The 24,199-nt window shown below is 42.1% G+C and overlaps 1 protein-coding gene across 14 annotated transcripts in view; it reads left to right on the forward strand.

Moving 5' to 3' along the window:
• EVI5 (ecotropic viral integration site 5) overlaps nt 1–24,199 on the forward strand; it is a 142,738-nt gene that overhangs the window by 72,457 nt on the left and 46,082 nt on the right. For 13 of the 14 annotated variants that reach the window (XR_008445871.1, XM_054036615.1, XM_054036620.1 and 10 more), the window contains one exon: nt 1,651–1,746. The exons of the other annotated variant lie outside the window; for it this stretch is intronic. Coding sequence is in view for 12 of the 13 variants with exons in the window: in XM_054036615.1 (XP_053892590.1) it covers nt 1,651–1,746 (96 nt within the window). In the remaining variant the exon portion in view is untranslated. The remainder of the gene's footprint in view (nt 1–1,650; nt 1,747–24,199) is intronic. 14 annotated transcript variants of the gene reach the window in all.

Consider the following 24,199-nt stretch of genomic DNA (forward strand, 5'->3'; position numbering starts at 1 on the left):
CTGCTATGTATGATCAGTGTATTAGTCTCATTTTGAATAAGTTGATCATATGTCTCACCTTAACTGAAAGCAGATAGTTATGAACTGAACCTCAGATACATCGACTTACCATGAACACTTCAAACTTTATCAAGAATTTGAAGTGTCAGTGTGTTCCTCTTGTATCTGATCAACAATTCAAGGGCCTTATGATGAGTCAGCTTGAATTGTTAGTAATCAGCACAGTCAGATTAAAAGGAATCCAGTTACTAGTACTGTTAGGGCTAAACTCTGCTTTAAGGTAAAGTAACCCAGCAGCCCTGCATGGGTGGAATTCGGCCCTCAGTCTGAATTAGATATGAGGTCTGGTCCGTAGCATTAGGCTGGTTTGATGCTATTGTTTTTATCACTCTGAAAAATAGAGGTAACTAATGCAGTAGAACAGATCCACAGTTATTATGAAAGTCAGAATTTAGAAAAAACACTTTACAATATAAAAAATAAGAGGAAGTACAAAGACTGAAAAAAGAGCAATCTTCTAGTAACTACAGTAAATCTGAAATTTATTGAATTGATGGCTATAGAAGTGATAGTCAAGTAACAAAAGGAAAAATCAAGTCCACAACATGCTCTAATAGTGCAGTGATGGGAAACAACTGATGTTCTTTGTTTACAAGATCCAAATAAAAGGCCAACTTGAAAATTACTGTAATGACTGTTCCGGAATAAAAAAAAGTACAGTTCAGAATCTAAATGGGTCTGATTTTGACACTACCTTTACATCAGAAAGGCCCAATAACTAAAATAGAACTAGAGCACAGTTATCAGGTTTCAAATAGCTGGAAAAAAACAAGCATCAAACTCTAATGGAAGTGGGACAATCTCCAAATTTCCATCCCCCACAATATTTAACTAAAAGATTATTTAAACGTCAATTTTTCTTATGAACTGGAATGTCAAACCGCTGTATTGTAGAGTGGCGTACACGTAAAACACGGCTGGGATACATGGCTCAGGTGCTTGATTAAAAGGACTTTAGTTCTACTGGTTTGTCACTGTTACAGATATCCAGCTTGGTTGTAACGTTACCAGTTGCCTTATGTGAAATGAGTCAGGTGAGAGGGCATGGACTCTTGTGATGGATACCTTGTTAGCACTGGGAGGTCAATGTTTGAATTACTATGGAGACTAAGCCTTTGACAGCTAGGGGTGTGCTTTACATGCCAACTGTTGAGGTACACTGGTTTGCAGCGTTACGGTCCATGCTATACCACTTCTGTGCATGAAGAGAAGACTTCACTTGTACTCTTAATCTAGTCCTTTTCCTGGGTATTAAAATCTTAAATAACTTATTTATTCCTCTCCCTCTTCCCCCAAATAAAGGGAAGACAAAGAACAAAAGAGTAGAGAAGGAAGGGGGACAGGGAGGAAGAGCCACATCAAGTTTCATCTGCCAGGAATAAATTAGGGTATATCTACACTACAACTGAACACCCATGGCTGGCCTGTGTCCGCTGACTTGGGCTCAGGCTGCAGGATTGTAAAATTGCTATGTAGGTGTTCAGGCTTAGGCTGGAGCCTGGGATCAGAGAGCCTCCCCCTCACAAACCCAAAACATCAGAGAAAGTTATCTCTTGATTTTACAGCTTAGCCCTATTCAACTCTTTTCAGAACAAGGAAGAAGTGATGGCAGTAAGACTCCGTGAAGCAGACAGCATAGCAGCTGTGGCAGAACTCCAGCAGCATATTGCTGAACTAGAAATCCAGGTAACAAATAACACTTGTAAATGCTAAATGTGTAACATAGTACTGGCCCCATCCTTATTTAGCATTATCCCTTTTATTTGCTCCCTTTTCACCTAAGCACAAGGCTATACTTCTCTAATGTTGGGTAATGCTGTACTGTTGAATATTTCCTTTTAGAAATAAAGACCTTGCATTCTGTCAAATAGACTTCTGGGATGTTAATTATTGCTTCCATGCAAGTGACAGAGAGCCATGCTTTTCCTCTTGGCTTCTAACTTGTCTGTTTGCCTTTGCTCACCTTGTCAATGTAACGTAAATATGAAGTACCACTGAATATTTCAAAGATTGAAAACCTCCTTTTAGATTGGAATCAAACTAAAACATTTTTTTTAAATCACCTTTCTTGTTTGGCCCAATTCTACTGCAGGGCCAGAAGTGTAGGCATTATCCTAAACCCACATTTCAGTTGTCTAAGTCAGGGGTGGCCAACCTGAGCCTGAAAAGGAACCAGAATTTACCAATGTGCATTGCCAAAGAGCCACAGTAATATGGTGTCTGTGTGTATATATTCTCTCTCTCTCTCTCTCGCTCTCTCATATTCTATAAGTTGATGTATATTTATAATGTATAGTTAATGATAATAACTTAACCTTTTACTTAGTGGGATTTCTGGAAATCTTTGCTTTCAACAATTCCTTGAAGTTTGGTTTGTGTTCATTTGTGCTCACATGCAGCAGTTCTTAAGTGGCTGTCTGTCAAAATGGATTGATGCTTGTATTTCACATGTTTGAGTGTTGTGAAAACAGATTCACCAAGACAGGTCAAGGCAAACCTAGAGATAAATTTTAGGGTTGCATCTCTGATGTTGGGGTATTTATCCTTTTGGTACAGATTTCCAGAAAAAGGTCCCCTCTGTCTTCTGAACAGTTTTCAATCTGTCATCTTCCAAAAGTTCTATTTCCATCTGGCATGTTGCTTCATCAGTGATTAAAGGGGCCTTCAGCACTAAAAGGGTCAATCAGAAATCTGATTTGAGGTCTTTTCTGCCGCAAATCTTGGAATCTTTCCTCAAAACTGTCCTTAAGATCTTTAATCACACTCACTTATCTAGTTGTGCTCCATTTTAGAGGTTCTGCTACTACATCTTTTGATCTGGCTTGAAGTTGTGACATTGAGGGAAAGTGTGTCAGCTCTCCCTCAAGCATTTGTCTGTGAAACAACTGCAGTTGTTTCACAAATGCAAATATGCCTTGCACTAGATCAGACAGCAACCGGAATTTTCCTTGTAAGTCCACGTTTAGTTTATCCAAATGCAGCAGCATGTCTGCAAGAAATGCCAAGTCTAGAGCCCATCCAGGATCTGTAAGTTCGGGATGTATTCTGTGCTTCTCCTCTAAACCATTTTACTGGTTCCAATAGCTCGAAAAAACAGGAAATAACTTTATCTCTCGAGAGCCATCAAACTGCACAGTGAAATGGCAAATCAGCAGGGGAGTAGTCTTCATTCAATTCTTCAATTAGATTTTGAAATTGTCTGATTAAGTTCATTTGAGAGAATGAAATTCATAATATGCAAGACAGGTTTCATGACGTGATCAAACTTGAGATTTTTAGATACCAGTTGCTCCTGATGAATAATACAGTGAAATGCCCAAAATTCAGGAAAGCTCTCATCAGATTTACAAAGCCCTACTAATCCATTCGCAGATCCCCACATCGATGGAGCCCCATCTGTTGCAATGGCAGTGAGCCTCTGTAAAGGCAAGTGGCTTTTCGCAACTACCAACATCAATGCCTCCTTTAGATCTCGTCCACGAGTTCTGTCCTTTAGTGACACGATATCGAGGAGTTCTTCCCTTACAACACAGTCGTCAGTGTGGACAAATACCGATAATAAGGTTTATCCTGTGCATGGCACAACTCATCCAAAGCGATGCTCAAACAGTCTCACTGCTGAAGTTGCAAGTGCTGCGATTCAGTGTCACTGTTCAGGTTGTAGATTCTGCATTCTGTTGTGTGGCGTGAAAGCTACAGGCCAGAAATTTTCTTCGATAGATTCTCATTCTCTAGTGACAGGATTACAGTCACATCAGTGAAGCACGTTTTTATAAGCTCTCCTTCAGATGGGCTATGTGCCAGGCCACATAATAGGAGGCTAATGTTACAGTCTGCAATCGATTGGCAAATCTGGTGAAGAACTGGGCTTTTACATCTGTCTGTTTTTTTTTTTTCAAAGTTTTCAGTTTTAAAGTGTGGCGTTCAGAACCTTGTGAGAATTAACGGGTGCAGAGAAGGGCAACGGGTGCAGAGAAGGGCGACTAAGATGATCAGAGGAATGGAAAACCTGTCGTATGAAAAGAGACTAGAGGAGCTTGGGTTGTTTAGTCTGACAAAGCGAAGGCTGAGGGGGGATATGATTGCTATCTTTAAATATATCAGAGGGGTTAATACAAGGGAGGGAGAGGAATTATTCCAGTTTAGTACTAATGTGGACACGAGAACGAATGGATACAAACTGGCCGGGGGGAAGTTTAGGCTTGAAATTAGACGAAGGTTTCTGACCATCAGAGGGGTGAAATATTGGAACGGCCTTCCGAGGGAAACGGTGGGGGCGACGGACCTGTCTGGTTTTAAGATTAAGTTGGATAAGTTTATGGAGGGAATGGTTTAATGATAAAACATAGTAGCCAAGGAAAACCAAGCAATGGTACATGAACAGCATAATGGCCAACAAGGGTCAGGCTAAAGACTCTTGCCTATATGCTCGGGGTATTACTGATCGCCATATTTGGGGTCGGGAAGGAATTTTCCTCCAGGGTAGATTGGCTGAGCCTCTGGAGGTTTTTCGCCTTCCTCCGCAGCATGGGGCAGGGATCACTAGCAGGAGGGTCTCAGCCGATTGAAGTCACTAAAACACAGGATTGGGGACTTCAACGGTAGAGTCCAAGGAAGGGTCTTGCGGCCTGCAGCATGCAGGGGGTCAGACCAGATGATCATAATGGTCCCTTCTGACCTTAATGTCTATGAGTCTATGAGAATTCTTGATCCATATGTGCATGGCTAGAAGCGAAATGATGCTGCAAGTTTGAAGATTTTGAACCGAGAAACACGCGTCTGGCAAAGAAGACACATGGCCTTACCATTACGTTCAATGAAAAAGTACTTATTCTCCCACTCCTGTTGGAAGCCTCGATTTTCATCTGTGTATTTTCTTTTCTGTTTGCACTTGCCTTCCATTGTTAGACGGTGTAAGAAAAATTTTGATTAAAAATTTCCACACCAGCTAGTCACCGTGTGCTTTATTTAAGGAGACACTGGTGCCATCCAGGGGGGTGCTGGACCCCTTGCTCTGTCCCAGGCCCTGCCCCCCACTCCACCCCTTTCCCTAAGTCCCCATTGCCTCTTCCCACCCCCTCCCCAGAGTGATCATCACAAAACAGCTGATCGCAGTGGGCCGGAGGCACAGGGAGGAAGGAGGCGGCGCTGTGGGAGGGAGTGGTGAGGTTGCATGCTGCATACTCGCTCTTCCCCCACTAGAGCCTCCTCAATGCTGTGAACAGCTGATCACTAGGGGAGGGAAGGGGGCTGCACATCACATCCTCACTCCTCTGCCCTTCCCCCCCACAGAGCCTCTTGAACACTGCGAAACAGCGGATCGCAGGAGGAGACATGGGGGAGGGAGGGAGGAGGTGGTGCTGATTTGGGGGGGAGGGGGATGCCAGTGGGCAGGAGGCACTGAGGGAGGGAGAGGGGACTGATAGGGCTGCACCCACCATTTTTTCCCCAGAGTCAGCTCCTAGCAGGAGCCACATATTCTCTTCTGAAGAATTGCATGTGGTTTGGAGCCACAGGTTGGCCACCCCTGGTATAAGTGCTGTATATTGCTTGACTTTCACTATAGTAGTCTTGTTCTCGCTATGGCCTGTAGTATCTGAGCGTGTTTTCTTAAGCTTCTATTTCAACTCCCTCAGTTCCAAGCTGTACTTCTGGGCCTATATTGTTCCATGGCCTGATGACTTGCTGGCTCTAGGGATAATCAGTGACAATTATGTACCCTTTAAGTACTTTTCTGCTTTCAAAAATCTGACCCCATGTCTCACCTACAACTCTCCTGTTTTAGCTCTGCTGTGCCAGTTTTGTGCTAGTCGTTTCCTCTGAAATGTTGCCTTCAAAACATTTCTCTTTAGCTTATGGTGGCCAAGCTTTTCTCTCCCTTTGATCCCTCAACTACTGTATCCTTTTTCCTTTTCCTTTAGCTATACTTACATGATCCAAACTCTTTTTAAAATCCCAACTTATTCCTTTACTGCACTCTTGTCTTGCTGACTGTATGACAGTTATACAGCATTTGTTCATTTTCTTTGCGACGCTGATGTCAACTTTATTTGTACACATCAGCCTACAAAGCAAACAGCGCCTTTATGAAGCATCCTTTACCATGAATATTTTTCCTCAAGCACAATAGGCACAAAAACAATTGAAAGATAGAGCAATCATCTGTTTTATCGCATTGTGCCCAGATACTATAGTGATAAGTGCCTTAGAAATGCATAGATAAGCAATTCATCTGTAATACTTATTTTACTTATCTCTGAAACAAGATAGCAAGAAAATAGCTGAGTTTTAGTCAATTTCTTCTGATATGTATTCTTCATATGTACTAACAAACATTTTATTAAAAAAGGTGTACTGCATTTTTATCAGCTTTTTTAAATCATAGCTTTTAAGACCAGAAGGGGCCTTTGGATCATCATGTTCAGTGACGTGAGTTTCATGCATAGTTGCGCAACACCTCTGCAGGCCACATACAGAAACAAAATGGCATCCTCCAGGCAGCGTGATCTCACACGTAGTGCATGTGAGGTCATGCTGCCTGGAGAATGCCATTTTGTAGAGCAGGTCTGCTGCACAGGTGCATGCGTTCAGGAATTGTCCGGTTGGACTAGTTCAGGGGTCTCAAACACGTGGGCCGCATGCGGCCCGTGGAGCTCCCCGTGGCTCCCCCTCCCCCCCCGTTACTTCCTGTTGCTGCCAAACTCCCCTCACACCTGCCCCCCCAAGTTATTTTATGTGGCAGCTAAGCTCCCTGCTCGCTGCTCCCCAATATTTGGGGTTGGGTCTCTCCCCCGACCCTGCCTGCTGCCCTCACACACCTCCCCCAAGTGTCCCGGGCTCACTTGCTGCCCCTTCACCGCCCCAGAGCCTGCAGCTCACACTGGCTCCGCTCTGCTCTGCCAGCTTCCGGCATCACCTGCTGCCGCAGGGTCCTAGTGCCCCCCTTCACTAGGGCCAGGGCAGGCTGCCCTTCCCCTGCCCTTCTGCCCTAGTCCTGAGCCTCTCCAATGCCCCCAACCCCCTCATCCCCAGTCCCTCAGCCCTCACCCCTGCACCCCCTCCTATCCCCAAACCTCAGCCCAGAGCCTGCACCCAGCACCCAAACTCCAGCCCAGAGCCTGCACCCCAGACCCCCTCCCACATCCAAACTCTCTCCCAGAGCCTTAAGCAGGTGAGGGTGGAGTTTGGGGGGGCAGGTTCTGGGCACCACCAAAATTTCTACACACCTGCCACCCCTGGAAGAGGCGGAGCAGGGGTGGAGTAGTGGTGCAGCCCAGTGCAGTCGGGGGCTTTACTGAGTGTATCTATTTTATTAAAACCGCTTGGAGGAGGAGGTGGAGAAGAGACAGGGCGGGGTGGGGCCTCATGGAAGGGGTGGAGTGGGGGCGGGTCCAAGGGCATCGGGGGGTGGTTGTCAGTGATGCGGCCCTTGGGCCAATGCACTAGTCCTCATGTGGCCCTCATGGTCATTTGAGTTTGAGACCCCTGGACTAGTTAGTCTAGCCTCCTGCATAACAAGGCTGTAGAATTTCACCATTATCTCTATATTGAGCCCAATAACTTGTGTTTTACGAAAGCAGATCTTCTTTCAGAAAGGCATCTGGTCTTAATTAGAAGACATTAGGAGATGGAGAATTCACCCTCCCTTGGTAGGTTGTTCCAGTAGTTAAACACTGTCTTAAACTTGTGCTGTAATATCTAATTTGAATTTGTCTGGCTTGAACTTCCAGCCATTGTTCTTATTTGCTTTTCTCTATTAGAGTAAAGAGTTGTTCAGTACCTGGTGTTTTCTCCCAGAGACGGTATAGACAACATAATCAAGTCACCTTTCAATTTTATTTTGATAAGATAAATAGATTGAGCTGTCTAAGCCTCATTGTAAGGCATTTTCTCCAGCCTTCAGACATCTTTGTGGCTCTGCTCTGTACCCTCTCTAATTTTTCATCTTAAAAATATGGACACGAACTATATGCAGTGTTCTAGAATCTCTAACAATATACAGAATCAATCACTTCCCTACTCATTACTCCTATATATGCATTCAACGATCACATTAGCCATTTTTGCCACAGTATAACATTAAGAGCTGATGTTAAGTTGCTTGTCCCTTATCACCCCTAAATTATTTTCAGTCTCTCCGCTTTCCAGGATACAGTCCCCTATTCTGTAGGTATGGCTTGTAGGTATGGCTTGTATTCTTTGTTCCTAGATGTGCAACTTTGCATTTAGCTATATTTAAAATACTTGTTAAGTAGTGAGCTTGTTTTAGTAGACCTAGTTGATGTTTACTGTTAGCATTGTGTGGCTTGTTTCAATGAGATGTATTCACTTTTTTCAGAAATAAGGAAAGTGGATGTTTTCTTCTGTTTGTAATCCATTTATGGTATGAAGTTATTTAGTCATGTCTGACAGTCAGAGTTGCTAATTTTTCAAGCTTGCTCTGTTCAGTTTCCTTTGTGTGCTACTGATCCTATTAAGTCTGTTGAAATACAAAATGCAACTATTTCAGTATTTGGCCATTGTTTTGTCATATCCTGGTTAAGGACAGACAAATCACTTTAAACATGAGTTCGTATTCTTTAAGTAGAAATATTAGTTTCTCTAACATAAATCTAGGACATTAGACATTGTAAAATGCTAATTTGAGATTAATTAGATTGTGCTGAAGTTTTCAACATATGAAGTTTTGTGAGCAGATAACTTCTCTTAAAGATATTGCAGAGACAAGATAGGTGAGGTAATATATTCTACTGGACCAACTTCTGTTGAGACACAAGCTTTTGAGCTACACAGACCTGAAGAGCTCTGTGCAGTTCAAAAATTTATCTCACTAACAGAAGTTGGTCCAGTAGAATATATTACCTCAACCACCTTGTTTAATGTCATGGGACCAACACTGCTACAACACTTAGCTTAAAGATAGTATTTGGTAGCAATAATGAAGTTTATGCTCAAAACTTACTACTTTGGGAACCCATACCCAAAGCCTTCAGAACACTTTAACCGAAACCCAATAAAATAGTAATGGCGAATAAATGCTTATTTCTAGAGCTAGTGAACTATAGAACATACAGCCCCAAATAAAACAAACAGAAGTTTTGCCTTTAGGAAGCTGCAGATCTATTTTAATGTAGGGTTTGTTTTTTGTGTAATATAAACATTAAGGTTGCAAAGTCAAGCACTCCAAAGTTAAGAAATGTCAGAATTAAGGTTGCATACATAATCTTAATTTGGCCCATTTGTGCATGTGCATTATGATGCAGTCTCTGATTATATGATGACATACTGTTTTATTTCTTAACTTTTGAGTGCTTGACTTTACAACCTTAATGTTCTTTTAACATAGTTTGTGTTTAATTTCCTATTTTATTACAAAAGAAAATTGGAAAAGACCAATTCAATCATGTGGCATCATATTGACCCTACATGGTTCACCAGCAGGGTAGGAACCTTTAGATCCACGACACAGACTTCTGCCACTTGAACTAACAGAGTAATTGATAGCAGAAATAGATTCTTATCCTCTATGTGGACCAACACTAGGGGAGAAAAACACAAGTACTCCTGTTCTTTTTGCGGATACAGACTAACACGGCTGCTACTCTGAAATTAGGGGAGAAGACACTCCTAGTGAGTGACGGATATTTGCTGCCAGCAGAGGAATGGTGACTCAGGAATCTTGGACTTGATTCTAGGCTTTGGGGGAGTTCTCTAGTGGGCACAGACTATTCTACCATTTTACCCAAGTTTGACCCGTTCTGACCCATTTCCCTCCAACCTGTCCCTGTTTCTATCTCACCATTGGCTCCTCATCCCATTCTCTTCTCACCTGGGCAGTCCCAGTTTTCTTGCGTGGCAAATCCTAATATTACCTCTCCGAACACTCCATCCCAGTCTCCCCACTCCTCTAGTTCCTTGTCCCCAGTTGCCTTGGCTAGCTAACTCAGTTCACTCCCTGGTCTGCAGTTGCTGGCCTCTCCTGCCCACCCCTGGGCTTCTCATCCGATTTGTGTCCTCGCCTCCCCTTGCTCCTTGTTCCAGTTTTTTCCCAGCCAATCACCATGCTCATCCTGGCTCCTTGTCAGATCTCCAATCCCTCCACCAACTGGTTCCAAGTCCCAGCCTTTTTGCCCTGCTAGTTTCTCTATTGTCCCAGCCTCTTCCCCAGGCTTGTTGTGCCAACTACTCCCCCACAATATCCTGGGTCTGGTTCTTTGTTCTCTATGTGTTTGTCAGGTGGGTTCCTCTCCCACAATGCCTAGTTGCCAGCAGAGGGGTCACTGAGAATACAGGGAAGACAAGCTGGCATCTCTCAGTTCTGTTGCCTGGCCCCGGTTCAGTTTCAGTGCCTGGCCATTTGCTCTGTGGGGATTGTGCACACGGTGTGATTAACATTAGGAGCTGTGAGGGAATGGAGCATGCTCAGTGAGTTGTAAACCTCTAGCAAGTCTCCACAGAGCATGTGTGGGCTGCAATTTTTTTCAAAGTCTGATACATTGGCCTAATTTGAGTGGATTTTCACAAGGATGACAAAAGGCACATCCCTGACACAAAGGCTACTACCTGCCAAAATTCAAATCTTTGCTCTATCATGGCCGTGCTTTAGAGCTTTCCCAAGAGAAGGTCTCCAGAATTTTGCCACTGGAAAATCTGGTAATTTTCTCTAGTCTTCAGCCAAAACAGTTCAGCAGTTAAGGACAAATTTTCCAGAATAGATGCAGCTTGAGGCAGACACCCACATAGAAAATTTAATTCCAAACGGTTAACCTCTGTTAAAGTTTTTTAAAAGTTCATGAAAACAGGGCCTTACAGCTAGAAGTGTCAGGCAGCCTTACTATTAAGCTATGCTACTGCCTGACCTATAATAGAGAGATGAGACTTCTCTGTGGAGAAGGATTTGCCTCCTTGTGTCCTCTTAAGATTGTTCTCTTGCATGTCACTTCCAACCCTGTCATAATTGCTCTGACCTAACCTAGGGATGCAAGAGGTTCCTTCAGGTTGACTCCTCTTTAAGATATTACTACTCGTATTTCAAGTCTTAAAGTGCACTCTGGATAACAGACATTTATGGAGTGTCTGTCTCTAAAACTAAGTGATTACACTTAACTCAGAGCATCACAAACGGCTACGCTTGTGGCAGTGTTGCAGGGTTGATAAAAATGCAGGGGGGAAGTCAGGTTACCACATACTCTTCCTTTTGAGGGGGAGGGGTGCTTTTCTAAGAAACTCTAGGGATTAAGTGTCAGACCAACATGGGCCATAATCATGTTTAACCTAAATCATGCATTTTTCTGTGAATTTTTTCCTAGGTGCAAGTGCAAGACATTTGGTGTTAAATTTGTAATACATATGAAGTATCACTACACCCACACTAATACTGAACTGACTGTACATTACAGGTGCTAAATTTAAATCACTGTTTTGGATCACTTTTAGTTTAGGTTAAACACAATGGTAGATAAAAGGAAATGCAAAATTCTAGTACTTAACAGTGGATATAATTGTCTAACAAAAGAGCTTTTGATTCTTTTTCTATAACCATAGGATATTGAGGTACATTTCATAATAACCGGCAATGTGTTTTTTGATAGATTCAATGCAGTTTTCCCTGATCATTTTAAGGCATTCAGTTCCTAATGTTGGTAGGTTTTGAGGGTTTTAGTCTGAGTGAACACATTTAAGTGCAAAAAATAATCCATTCCACAGGCATTCCTAAGCAAAAGACATATAAACCTGTTCCTTGTTTCATTTCTGTGTAACTCAGAGTACTTCAATTTTAAAGAGAACTGAAAAAAAATATAAAATTTAGCCTCTGTCTAACAGTGTGGACTTAAATCCAAGAAATGATTAAAAAAGTAAACTGACAAGATCCATACCAGTAAATGAATTGTCACCTTTTCCACTCTTCTTACCTCTGCTTCCCCTCTTGTGTTTGACCACCCACTTGTCAGTTTAAATTTAGATTATAAAGCCTTCAAGGAAGGAATCATGAGCTGTTTGTGAGGTATCTAAGGTGCGTCTGAGCTCGTGAAAAATAAGAAAAATTAGGTTTGAGTATAATAGTTTTCATTTATTATTATTAATAATAATAATTAATAATAAACTAGTGGTCAGAACTCACCCTTTAGGTCACTCTGGACAGTGGGCAACACTGCTTTCTCTTGGCTCACTTCTAGGCAAATTCAAATAATTTTGTTGCATCTACCCTGTCCCATCCACATAAAAACTCAGTTGAGAACAATTGTAAAGGAAGTCCATGATTGTGCTAGCTCGCCTCCACAGTCTAAACTTGTAACACTGTTTTTCTAGAATAAAGCCTTTCTGTGACCTCTGTTTAACAACTTTTCCAAGTACTGACTTAAGTAAAGAAATTGTTTCCATCTTTTTCAAATTACAGGAAACTTTTTTACTCTTATCATTAGCGGTGCATGTTTATGATGTGTTTTTTGAAAGTCTAGAATGAGTCATCATGAAGTCACTGAAAGGCCACTAGTCACCACATTTACCCTTCTGAATAAACTTCATTTACATTTTCTAATGCAAAGTGTCTCTTCACCACACAGCAAGAGTTTAAAAAGCCTCCCAAGGTGACTGAAAGTCAGGGTCAGGCAGATTACTGCTATGTAGACGGTTCTAAATCAGTAAAAACATTTTAGAAGGCAAAAGAGCCTTTCCTTTTGGCGGCTATTGATTCAATAATTCTCATACAGTGATCTGAGGAACTGTAGTGTTCTGATCATCTCAGAGATAGCTATGTAAAGCATTTTTATCTTAAACGTCTTCTTTTGCACATTTCACATCTACCTTTCTCAGTCTCTCCACACCTTGAACCTTCACTAATAGGTAGTGGGGCTATGTGCCTTCCCCACCATAAAGGCCTTATAAACATGGTCTCAGGATCCCACATAAGATTGGTCACTTGCCTTTGGGGAAAGGTCAGGGAAAGCCAGGCAAATCAGTGATGAAATCTGACATTTCAGCTATGAGAAACAATCTAAGTCTTGGGTGGGCACAGAGGCTTCATCACTAGTGCTGGGAAGTGAGCCTTTCAGTGCCAAACTTTCTGTGCTGATGCAAAATCCGGCTTTTAAGGAGCCCATCTGTGTGGGTCTCAATATACAAAGAAACCTGGTTTAGGTTAAACTGTGTTCATTTCAAATTGGGGGTTGGGACGGGGGAGAGCTGGGAAAAGAATTCCAAAAGTGAGGACCAAGAGAACACTGTGCCAGCAGCCTCCTTTTAGATCCATGGGACTCCAGTTCTCATGCCTCCACTATCTATAGGGTGGCAGTGGTGCAGATACACTCTCAGGTAGGAGTGTAGGTTGAACTGCTGGCTATTTACACTGTCCTAAGCACTGACTCTGTTATCTGCTCCAAGCGAATCTGGCCAACATGCATCAGATGTCCTCTGGAGCCAGAGACTCATCCACGCAGGGACTTCCAATATTGGTTCAGCTCCCCAGCGGAGGAAAAAATACCTAGCTTAGACACCATCTAATGGGACTCTGTTTAGCAGAAGGAATTGTGGTGGCTGAGGCTTCTTGGTTCTCTTGTGGCACTGACTGTCAGAAGCCAATGTTACAAGAGAATGCTTGTTGCAACACCAAGGGGCATTGCTTTTCTAGAATTCTCCCAAGACAGCAGCACCAGAAAGTGTAGAGGTTGCATCCCACAAGTGTGAACATGCAGAGGCAACACTCCTGGGGGGTTCATTCATTGTTGTTCAGCTATCCTTGTGTTACAACAGAGGTTTAATTTGATATTTGAGCATACATTCTGAGGTTCCTAAAAAACAAACACCCCACCGAAATCCTAAAAATGTTTAGACTTAATATTTTTTTAAACCCTTTCTCTGTCCTGATAACATACACATTGCTTGCCAAAATTGTTTGCTCTAGATTGCCTCTTGTCTTTTGTAGATTTGTCTTCAGTTGTCCTATAAATGTATAGTGTTTAAAATAACACTCATTTCTTGCCTAGAGACCAGATACTCTGCTTTGTGTCATGACCTCTACTAACACCACAGATTTTCTGTAATAGTACTCCCAAAGAAAAACCCACATCCTATGTATAACCTTAGATTTTTTGAGACCTATATGAAAAGAGAGATTACTAATTGCTTCTGTTATTTCCTTTAATGGTGTGATCTCTACCTTTCAAACATTAAGATTCCATTTAGAATGCACAAGTTCAATTCTGAAACAGCTCTGTAGTGAAGAAAAGATAGTGTTTGTCAGATATAACTAGCAACTCTAGTTAAAAAACAAAACAAAACTTTTATTTAAAAAGACACTTAGCACTTAATACTGTGGCTTTATTTCAGCACAGAACCATGGGAAGCTGAACTGAGAGTTCTGAGCTAGTGTTATGTTTAGCCCCAGGCAAGATGGTGGATGCAGCATGCTCCCTTTTTGTTGCTTCATAGGTGGTGGTGGCTTCTGAAGGAAGCCTCATCAAAAGTTCTATGGTCACAATCTTTCTGGCCAAGGTACAGAAATTTCAGGGTGAGGACTTTAAAAAGGAGGGCAACAAAGAGCCCAGAGGACTACTATTGCTAGAAGGTATGGAGTTGGAACTGTTGTAGTTTTAGGTATATTTTAAAAGTTTTTTATTGAATTAAATTGGAAAATTAGTATGACTGGTAAGTATAGTACGCTTGTGTTTTGCCATCAAGCTCTGCTCTGGGGCACAGTTTAAACTATTTTTCAGTAGTATTGACAAATCATAGATGCATTTTAGTATGTTGGGAAACTTAGAGCTTCTGGTAGCTGGGTAGCAGACAGTTTGAGAAAGTGAGATAAGCACACGAGCTTGGATATTTCTGCCAAGCTAAGCAGTGAGGTAGCTAACAAAGTTGAGAGCAAAGACTGGGATTCTTAAAGGAGCCTAAGAAAGTAAGATGCCCAACTCCTATTGAAATTCAATTAACTTCCTTATTTTCCTTTTCAAAATCAACGCTAAATGGCCTTAAGTAGGTTTCAGAGTTAACACCATGGATGATGGTGACAATTAACAGCTTTTAGCTCTCTGCAGGCACCCAGAGATGACGTTTACCCCTTTTCACATTTGAGTTATTCTTTGCAGCTATAAGGGCTATTAAAAATGTAACTTTAAAAATAATTTAAATTCTTGATCAAAATATTACAACAAAAACCCACAGCCAGAGAGTCACTGAATATAAAGGGAGCTTGCTGGTGGTTAGGGAGCCACCCCCCCACCACCACTTTTTTTATAAATCTAGTTTAAAAAAAGAATTATATCTACTGTCTAGGCTTTTGGGCACACTTCATTGTTGATAAATGCAAAGTGATGCACATTAGAAAACATAATTCCAACTATACATACAGAATGATGGGTCTACATTAGTTGTCACTACTCAAGAAAGAGACCTTGGAGTCATTGGGGATAGTTCTCTGAATATATCTGCTCAATGTGCAGCAGCCATCAAAAAAGTTAACAATATTAGGAACCATTAGGAAAGATAAGACAGAAAATATAATACCACTATAAATTCACAGTACGGCCACAGCTTGAATATTATGTGCAGTTCTGGTTCCCCCTCTCAAAAGGTATTAAAATTGGAAAAAGTAGAGAAGGGCAACAAAAATGATCAGGGGTATAAAACAGCTTCCATATGAGGAGGGATTAAAAAGACTGGGACTGGTCAGTTTGGAAAAGATGTCTGAGAGGGGATATGGTAAAGGTCTATAAAATCATGAATGGTGTGAAGGTGAATAACGAAGTGTTATTTTCCCCCTCACATAACACACAAACTAGGGGTCACCCAATGAAATTAATAGGCAGCAGGTTTAAAAGATAAAGTACTTCACACAACACACAGTCAACCTGTGGAACTCCTTGCCAACGGGTGTTGTGAAGGCCAAAAGCATAACTAGACTCAAAAGAGAATCGGGTAAGTTCATGGAGGATAGGTCATCAATGGCTGTTAGCTAGGATGGTCAGGGATGCAACTGTGTGCTCGTTGTCCCTGAACCTCTGACTGTTAGAAGCTGGGATGGGCAACCAGGATGAATCACTTGATTGCCCTATTCTGTTCATTCCCTTTGAAGCATCTGGCATTGGCCACTGTCAGAGGACAGTGGGCTAGATGGGCCTTTGGTCTGACCCACTATAACCGTTCTTAGGCTCATACCATTTAAGAGAGCATAAATTAACTGTTTTGGCTATAGAAGACTTGCCAAATGAAACATACTAACAAGTGTAACTTCAGCAAAAGAACATTTTACTGTGTTCTGTTTTTTTCATATCCTAAACCAACAAAAGTGTTCCTTATTTCTTTGGTCTTGATAGGGCCTCCTCTGAAATCAGAAGGTCAGACACACCAGTTTAAACTGTCATTTGAAAATCTTACTTGGGAACTGTTTGATTTTTTTCAAATGTGTTCAGTGTTTAACCATTAGAATATTCAGGAACTGTATACATACTCTAAACTAAAGGCTGAGAACAAAATGTTACCGAGCTCTTGTCCTTCTCACTATGAGCCAATAGCCTTCTGCTCTCCTTGTTTCCCTCAGTGTTCTAGTTCTCTTCCAACTTCAGTAGTTGAACTACCATAACTACAGCAGGTTCCCAGGCTGAGAGGGTTTGGTTGGGGGAAAGGGAACAGGCTGCATCCAATCGAGACAAGAGTCTGACCCCTTCCTTTCTCCCACAGGCTAGAAACCTTCCCTTTTCCTAGCACAATATACCCTATTGGATTTTAGGCACTATCCAGTCTCCAAAGTGTCAAACACCTGGAAACTAATCAGCTCTCTTAAGAGTTATAAAACCAGCTGATCATACCACAGGAGTGGGATGAAGATTGGTGGCAGCAGCAGATCAGGGAGAACTTGGCTCACTAGAGAAGCAAAAGCAGTAGTAGGCAGTGCAAACTGTTAGGTGAGGTTCTCCTCACCCCCACCCCCAATAGTGAGAGTCAGAGGGTGCAGCAGCCATTTTCTCCAATCAGAGTCCTCTTCTTTCTGTAAATTGCTGTGGTAGCAGCCTAGTTCTGCAGTCCTGAAGTAGATGGGCACACCATCCTGAAGCTGTGGTGGCTGCCAGGATCCCATCTTCAGGTACTTACCTCTTATGGGGTAGATTATCCCTGGTGGGGGTGCCTGGACTAGTTGGTATGGGGTCAGTAGGGCTGCAGGGCTGGGCATGCTTTTCTTCTTCCCTGCTTGTAGTGGATAGGGGTAGCAGCAGCCTTGAATTTGCTACTTTCTCTAAAGCAACCTCCTTTGTCCGGAGCATGCAGCCTCATGACGGCAGTCTGTTTCTTCAGCCTGAAGGTAACATCACATTATCTAGTTCTCCCCCACCCCCAATCCCCTCCGCAAAAAACACCCAAACCTGGCCCCTAGGCAAAGGCCAATTTGAGCCTAGTGCTTAATCCAGATCTGTCTCTAATTACTAATTTGAGAAGGATACACCGGTAAATGCACTAAGGCATCAAATCCTTGTAATAGATTTAAATTGTGGATTGTGGGGGAGAATAGCCTACATAGAAAATTCATGAAGTGTTACTATCAGGAGTCCATAACTTAGTTTCAATTCCATTCAGTACTTGTTATAGCTCCACTTTTCTTTTCAGTTCCTGTCCCATTTCCGTGTCCTTTTCAACCTCCTCAGTTCCCTATCTCTCTATTTCAGTTCAGCATTAATTCAGGTCCCTATTACAGCTACCACTTCTTCTCAAACAATAAATTTTCAGCATAGTTCATGACTAGGAACTAAATGGAAAGGTCAGTATTAAAGATTGGAATTAATTCCCCAAAATAAGGTCTCTTTACGAAGCCAAAGCTGATAAACAATTTTATTTTTCTCTAGAGCATTGCAGTAAAGACCCCAAGGTAAAGCCTTTGTGCAACTTCCATCTGTAGGTCAATGAATGTTTGGAGATTCAGGGTGTTTGACCAGCTCTGGAGCACGCGGTAGTATCTTCACCAATCTCATTTTCTCAGTGGCAGCTAGATCACTGTCACAGCCTAGACGACTATCTAGAATTATGATGTGTAAGCAGTAGCCTAAGTTTTCTGGACACAATGCCTGATGGGTTTTAGCCTTGCTATGGTTAGGTGTTTTCTCAAGATACAAATATATGTACAGTATAATTTCATAAGAGATGGGGGGGGGGGAGGAAGGGGGAAATGTCAAATGTGAAGACACTGTGGTGGAGTGGTCACAAAACTATAGATTATAAAGCACAACCTTATGTTGAGTTAAAGGCCCCAACTGAAACTGCTCGGTTGTGGAAACAATTGAACCATTTATGGAAGATCTTCCTTGGAGCCTTGCTGATGCTAAAGGACAACTTAATGGAAAAAATTAGGCCTTACATTGGTTTCTGCAATGGCAGTAGGAACTTGGTAAGATAAGTTTTCCCCCCATCAAGATAGCAGCTGAGCATCCATATCAGAGTATCATCAGAACAGAAGATAATTCAGATAATTTTGACTTTTTTTATGAGGGAATGGGGAGGAAGGAAAAAATCTTTGATAGATATAGCTTGTTGTGAATCTTTAAGCAGTTCAATGTAGTCATGGTCTATCTGTACTGGCTTGTCCTTGTTGTGGTCCTTGAATCTCTAGGATGTATACAGAACAATTTAACATGCTGTTGTAAGGACAGTTGCACAATCCTTGGTCAGTTACGGGCATCTGTGTAAATGACTCGTTTTCGCTCATAAAATCTTCTAAGATTTAAATAGGACACATTTTATTGGGTTTAAAAAATTAGTCTATGCTCAAATCATACTTTAAAAAAAATCTTAAGGTGCAAAAGCTCCATCTCATCCTAAACACAGATATACTAAGAACCTTTGTCTTCTGTTGAGCTTTCCTTTAGTTTGACACTACCTGTGCTGCCTTAAAATAGGAAGCCTGTTAACCCCTAAACTGAAATCAGGTCCCTCAGAAATATTAGTTGCATTCCCCACCCCATCCTGCTTACCAGAAGCTACCATATGGAAATGGCTACAAAATAGTTGAGCTCAACATAAGGGAAAGAGGAAAAAAAAATCTTAAAATATCTCTGAATAGTGAAAAGCAATTTATCCATTTTATGAAGTTAAAAACTTAAATTTATTTTCTGCATAAAATGCATATTAGTGAGATCTCATCAGTTTTTGAGAAAATAATTTGAGTAAGAGGCTTTTATAATCACACCAAACTATAAATCAGATCTTTACTTAAACACAATTTTATACTTCATAAACTTATGCCGCTGATTCATTGGTTAGACTAGATTACTGTCTTTTTAAGGCGAGATAATTTTGGTAAGAATTTTAGTTTAGACTGATCATGACTGTAATTTCTTACGTAATGCCTAAAATGTTTTCCAACAAGTTGGTGGTACTTTTGAAGTAGTAGCTTTAAATAGTTATAGTGGTGATGTAAACTGTCAACCCTAATATTGGTAAATTATTTTCAAAATGTTTAAATACATGGCTATCTATTTTCAGTGACATTAGCTTAGTGGTACATTACGTGACTGAGAACTCGAATGAAAATAAACTCTCCATCACTATTTAGAGAGAACATCAGCAGTCATGAAGGAAGGCTCTTTGTCCTAGGACCAGCTTTGTTTCTCCCTCCCTACATCCTTGCAATTCATAAACTGCTGAATCTAGACTTAATCTGTTACTTATTACAGCCACTCAGAGCAACAACCTCAAACTTCTAGTGCTTTGTGTTGCAAGGGGAAGTTGCATCATTTTTCTCTGAAAAGTGACACTTGAAAATGGCGCACAGGGAACCCCACAAAGTCAACTACTTCCACATCAAATGTATTCAGTGTATGAATATTTTTCTAGTTGCCAGTTCTACAGACACCATGAAATCTGAACGATAAACTGGCATCTTTCCTTCCCTTGCATCACCAATAATGAAAATTCTGCAGGCAAAATTGTGCCCTTAGTGAGAGCTGTGTACAGGTGTAACTGATTGGAATTCAGTAAATAATTCTGTTTGTCCACAAAGGAATGGAATCCGCTAATTCTGTCATAGCTGAGTTTGCTCTGCAATGTTCACAGGAGTGAAAAGTAGCAAAAACTCACCTTAGTGACGGAAGTAAGCAGATTTGTTGAATAAGGTGTCATGTTCACAAAGCCGTTTTTCAAACAGAGCCCTCATTTTGTTTCCATATAATGTCAACATGGTTTAATTATACACTAGGTTATCATTTCTGTTGAATTTGTTTTTCTGTACTCCCTCTATTACAACGAATTACTCTAGAAATGCACTGGCCTGATTCTAATGGGTTCTGTTCCTGATCTATAGCGGGAGTGAGTGATATTGGGCTTTTCCACCTTTCAACCTATTTATTTACTCCTTCCACTTTGGGGCATCAGTCCTCCACCAAAGGAGGAAAGTAAAATTTTGAAACTTCTGCTTATCTATATTAGAAATAGCAGGAACACTTTAAAGCTGCCATAAAAGGGACAGACAGTTTTATTTGGGAATGTTGGGGTTTTTTGCCCTTTGGGTTGCCTCTAAAACTAGACTGGCAAAAGCGGGGGGGGGAGGGATAGCTCAGTGGTTTGAGCATTGGCCTACTAAACCCAGGGTTGTGAGTTCAATCCTCGAGGAGGCCACTTAGGGATCTGGGGCAAAATCAGTACTTGGTCCTGCTAATGAAGGCAGGGGGCTGGACTCGATGACCTTTCAAGGTCCCTTCCAGTTCTAGGAGATGGGATATCTCCATTAATTTATTATTTATTTATTATTATTTATTATTAAACCCCAAACAGCCCTGCATTGATGCAGGAAGGACTAGAGGAGCTGCCTTCATCTCATTTTCTGGCTCCATGGCTGCTTATTCTGTGGGTAGATAATGTATTGGGGGGCGGGGGGGGTTGTCTCCAAGCTCATCCCTAAATGGTCATAGAGGGATTTGCTTCTAGTGCCCCCTCCCTCCCAATTTGTATGAGGTACACAATGTCACCGTGCAGATGAACAAGGCAGCAGGTCTAGATGGGATCCCCGCAGAAATCTTTTAAAATGGTGGGCAGGAGCTAATTCGGCAGCTTTACCTGCTTATCCTTAAAATCTGGATAAAGGAGGAGATACCCAGTGAAATAAGGGCTGCCCTGATTGTCACCCTCTTCAAGAAAGGGGATAAAGTGGATTGTGGAAACTTTCGTGGTATCTCCCTCCTAGCCATTGCAAGTTCTGGCGCGGATCCTTGCAACCCGCCTTCTGCCCCAGTCAGAAGAAATTTTACCAGAGTCTGAGTGGTTTCTGACCATGTTGTGGAACTGCGGATATGATCTTCACAGCACGGCAGCTGCAAGAAAAATGTCGGGAGCAAAACCGACCACTGTATATGGCTTTTATTGATCTAACTAAAGCCTTTGACTCAGTGAATTGCCGGGCCCTCTGGACTGTACTTTCTAAGATTGGATGTCCTGATAAAGACATCAGTGTCCTAAAATTGCTTAATGATAACATGAAAGTGACTGTTCTGAGCAGCACTAACTTAGAGAGTGAACCTTTCAAAGTACAAACAGGAATCAAACAGGGCTGTATCATCACTCCAACCATGTTTGCGGTTTTTATTGCTGTCATTCTTTACCTAGTATCAGAGGGGTAGCCATGTTAGTCTGGATCTGTAAAAAGCGACGGAGTCCTGTGGCACTTATAGACTAACAGATGTATTGGAGCATAAGCTTTTGTGGGTGAATACCCACTTCATCAGACGCATATGGTGGAAATTTCCAGAGGCAGGTATAAATATGCAGGCAAGAATCCGTCTAGAGATAACGAGGTTAGTTCAATCAGGGAGGATGAGGCCCTCTTCTAGCAGTTGAGGTGTGAACACCAAGGGAGGAGAAACTGTTTTTGTAGTTGGCTAGCCATTCACAGTCTTTGTTTAATCCTGAGGTGATGGTGTCAAATTTGCAAATGAACTGAAGTTCAGCAGTTTCTCTTTGGAGTCTGGTCCTGAAGTTTTTTTTTGCTGCAGGATGGCTACCTCTGAATCTGCTATTGTGTGTCCAGGCAGATTGAAGTGTTCTCCTACAGATTTTTGTATATTGCCATTCCTAATATCTGACTTGTCCATTTATCCTTTTAAGTAGGGATTGTCCAGTTTGGCCGATATACATAGCAGAGGGGCATTGCTGGCACATGATGGTGTATAATTACGATGGTGGATGTGCAGGTGAATGAACTGGTGATGTTCTGGCTGATCTGGTTCGGTCCTGTGATGGTGTTGCTGGTGTAAATATGTGGGCAGAGTTGGCATCGAGGTTTGTTGCATGGATTGGTTCCTGAGTTAGTTACTATGGTGCGATGTGTGGTTGCTGGTGAGAATATGCTTAAGGTTGGCGCGTTGTCTGTGGGCGAGGACTGGCCTGCCTCCCAAGGCCTGTGAAAGTGAGGGATTGTTGTGCAGGCTGGGTTGTAGATCACTGATGATGCATTGGAGAGGTTTTAGCTGAGGACTGTAGTTGATAGACAGTGGAGTTCTGTTGGTTTCTTTCTTGGGCTTGTCTTGCAGCAGGAGGCTTCTGGGTACACGTCTGGCTCTGTTGATTAGTTTCCTTATTTCCTCGTGCGGGTATTGTAGTTTTGAGAATGCTTGGTGAAGATCTTGTAGGTGTTGGTCTCTGTCTGAGGGGTTGGAGCAAATGTGGTTATACCTCAGCGCTTGGCTGTAGACGATGGATTGTGTGGTGTGTCCGGGATGGAAGCTGGAGGCATGAAGGTAGGCATAGTGATCGGTGGGTTTTCGGTATGGACTCCAAAGAGACTACTGAACTTCAGTTCATTTGCAAATTTGACACCATCAGTTTAGGATTAAACAAAGACTGTGAATGGCTAGCCAACTACAAAAGCAGTTTCTCCTCCCTTGGTGTTCACTCCTCAACTGCTAGAAGAGGGCCTCATCCTCCCTGATTGAACTAACCTCGTTATCTCTAGACTGATTCTTGCCTGCATATTTATACCTGCCTCTGGAAATTTCCACCACATGTGTCTGATGAAGTGGGTATTCACCCACGAAAGCTTATGCTCCAATACGTGTTAATCTATAAGGTGCCACAGGACTTTTTGTCATTCTTTACCTAATTGCTGGGAAGTTTACAGCTGGTGTTGAAATCACTTACTGAATGGACGGAAAGCTGTTAAGGCTTAGCAGCTGAAAGCCAAGAGTAAGATTTTCACAACGTCTATTGTGGAACTTCAGTATGCTGATGACAGCGCAATCTTTGCCCACTCAGATCTTCAAACGAGCTTGAATGTGTTTGCCGATGCTTACGCATGTCTTGGTTTCACTCTTAGAGCGCTTTAGTCTTCTTGATATTATCAACCCTCTCCAAATGAGGTACTGCATGCCCTATCTATCAAAATCAATGGAGTGGCACTGGAGAATGTCGGTCATTTCCTGTACCTTGGAAGTAATCTTTCATCCAAGGCAGATATTGATGCAGAAATTCAACATCGCCTGAGCTGTGCCAGTGTAGCTTTTTCTTGTTTACGGGGTCGTTGAAGATCACAACATTCGTACAGACATCAAGCTGCTTGTTTATCAAGCTGTTATTCTCCCAAAACTGTTGTATGGGTCCAAAACTTGGACAACCTACAGACAACTCTTGAAAGTCTTTGAGAGGCACCATCAATGCTGCCTTCGTAAGATTCTGAAGATCAAATGGGAAGACAGGCGCACCAATATCAGTGTTTTGGAAGAAGCAAAGACCACCGGTATCAAGGCAATGATCATCAGTCAGCAATTCCGCTGGACTGGTCACATTGTCCAAATGCCAGACTATCGCCTCCCAAAACAGGTCCTGTTCTCTCAGCTGAAAGAAAGATACCATAATGTGGGTGGACAACAGAAGCGTTAAGGACTTGCTGAAGAACAACCATAAAAAAAATGTAATAGACATTGATACTTGGGAGACACTTGCCCAGGATTGCTTAAAATGGAGTGAAGTCCTACGTGATGGTCCCCTGCATTTTGAACTTGCTTCCCAACAAACCGAAGAGGACTAGAGGCACAGGAGGAAGGAAAGACTGGTTTCCAGTCATGGTCAACAGCCTCCTGATGAGCCTGAAAACAGCTGCCCTCATTGTAATAGAACTTGTGGGTCAAGGATTGGCCTTATTTGCCACCTTGGGGCCCTTAACTCCCAT

Source organism: Malaclemys terrapin, chromosome 8 (genome assembly GCF_027887155.1).
Source record: "Malaclemys terrapin pileata isolate rMalTer1 chromosome 8, rMalTer1.hap1, whole genome shotgun sequence".
Classification (NCBI taxonomy): Eukaryota; Metazoa; Chordata; order Testudines; family Emydidae; genus Malaclemys; species Malaclemys terrapin.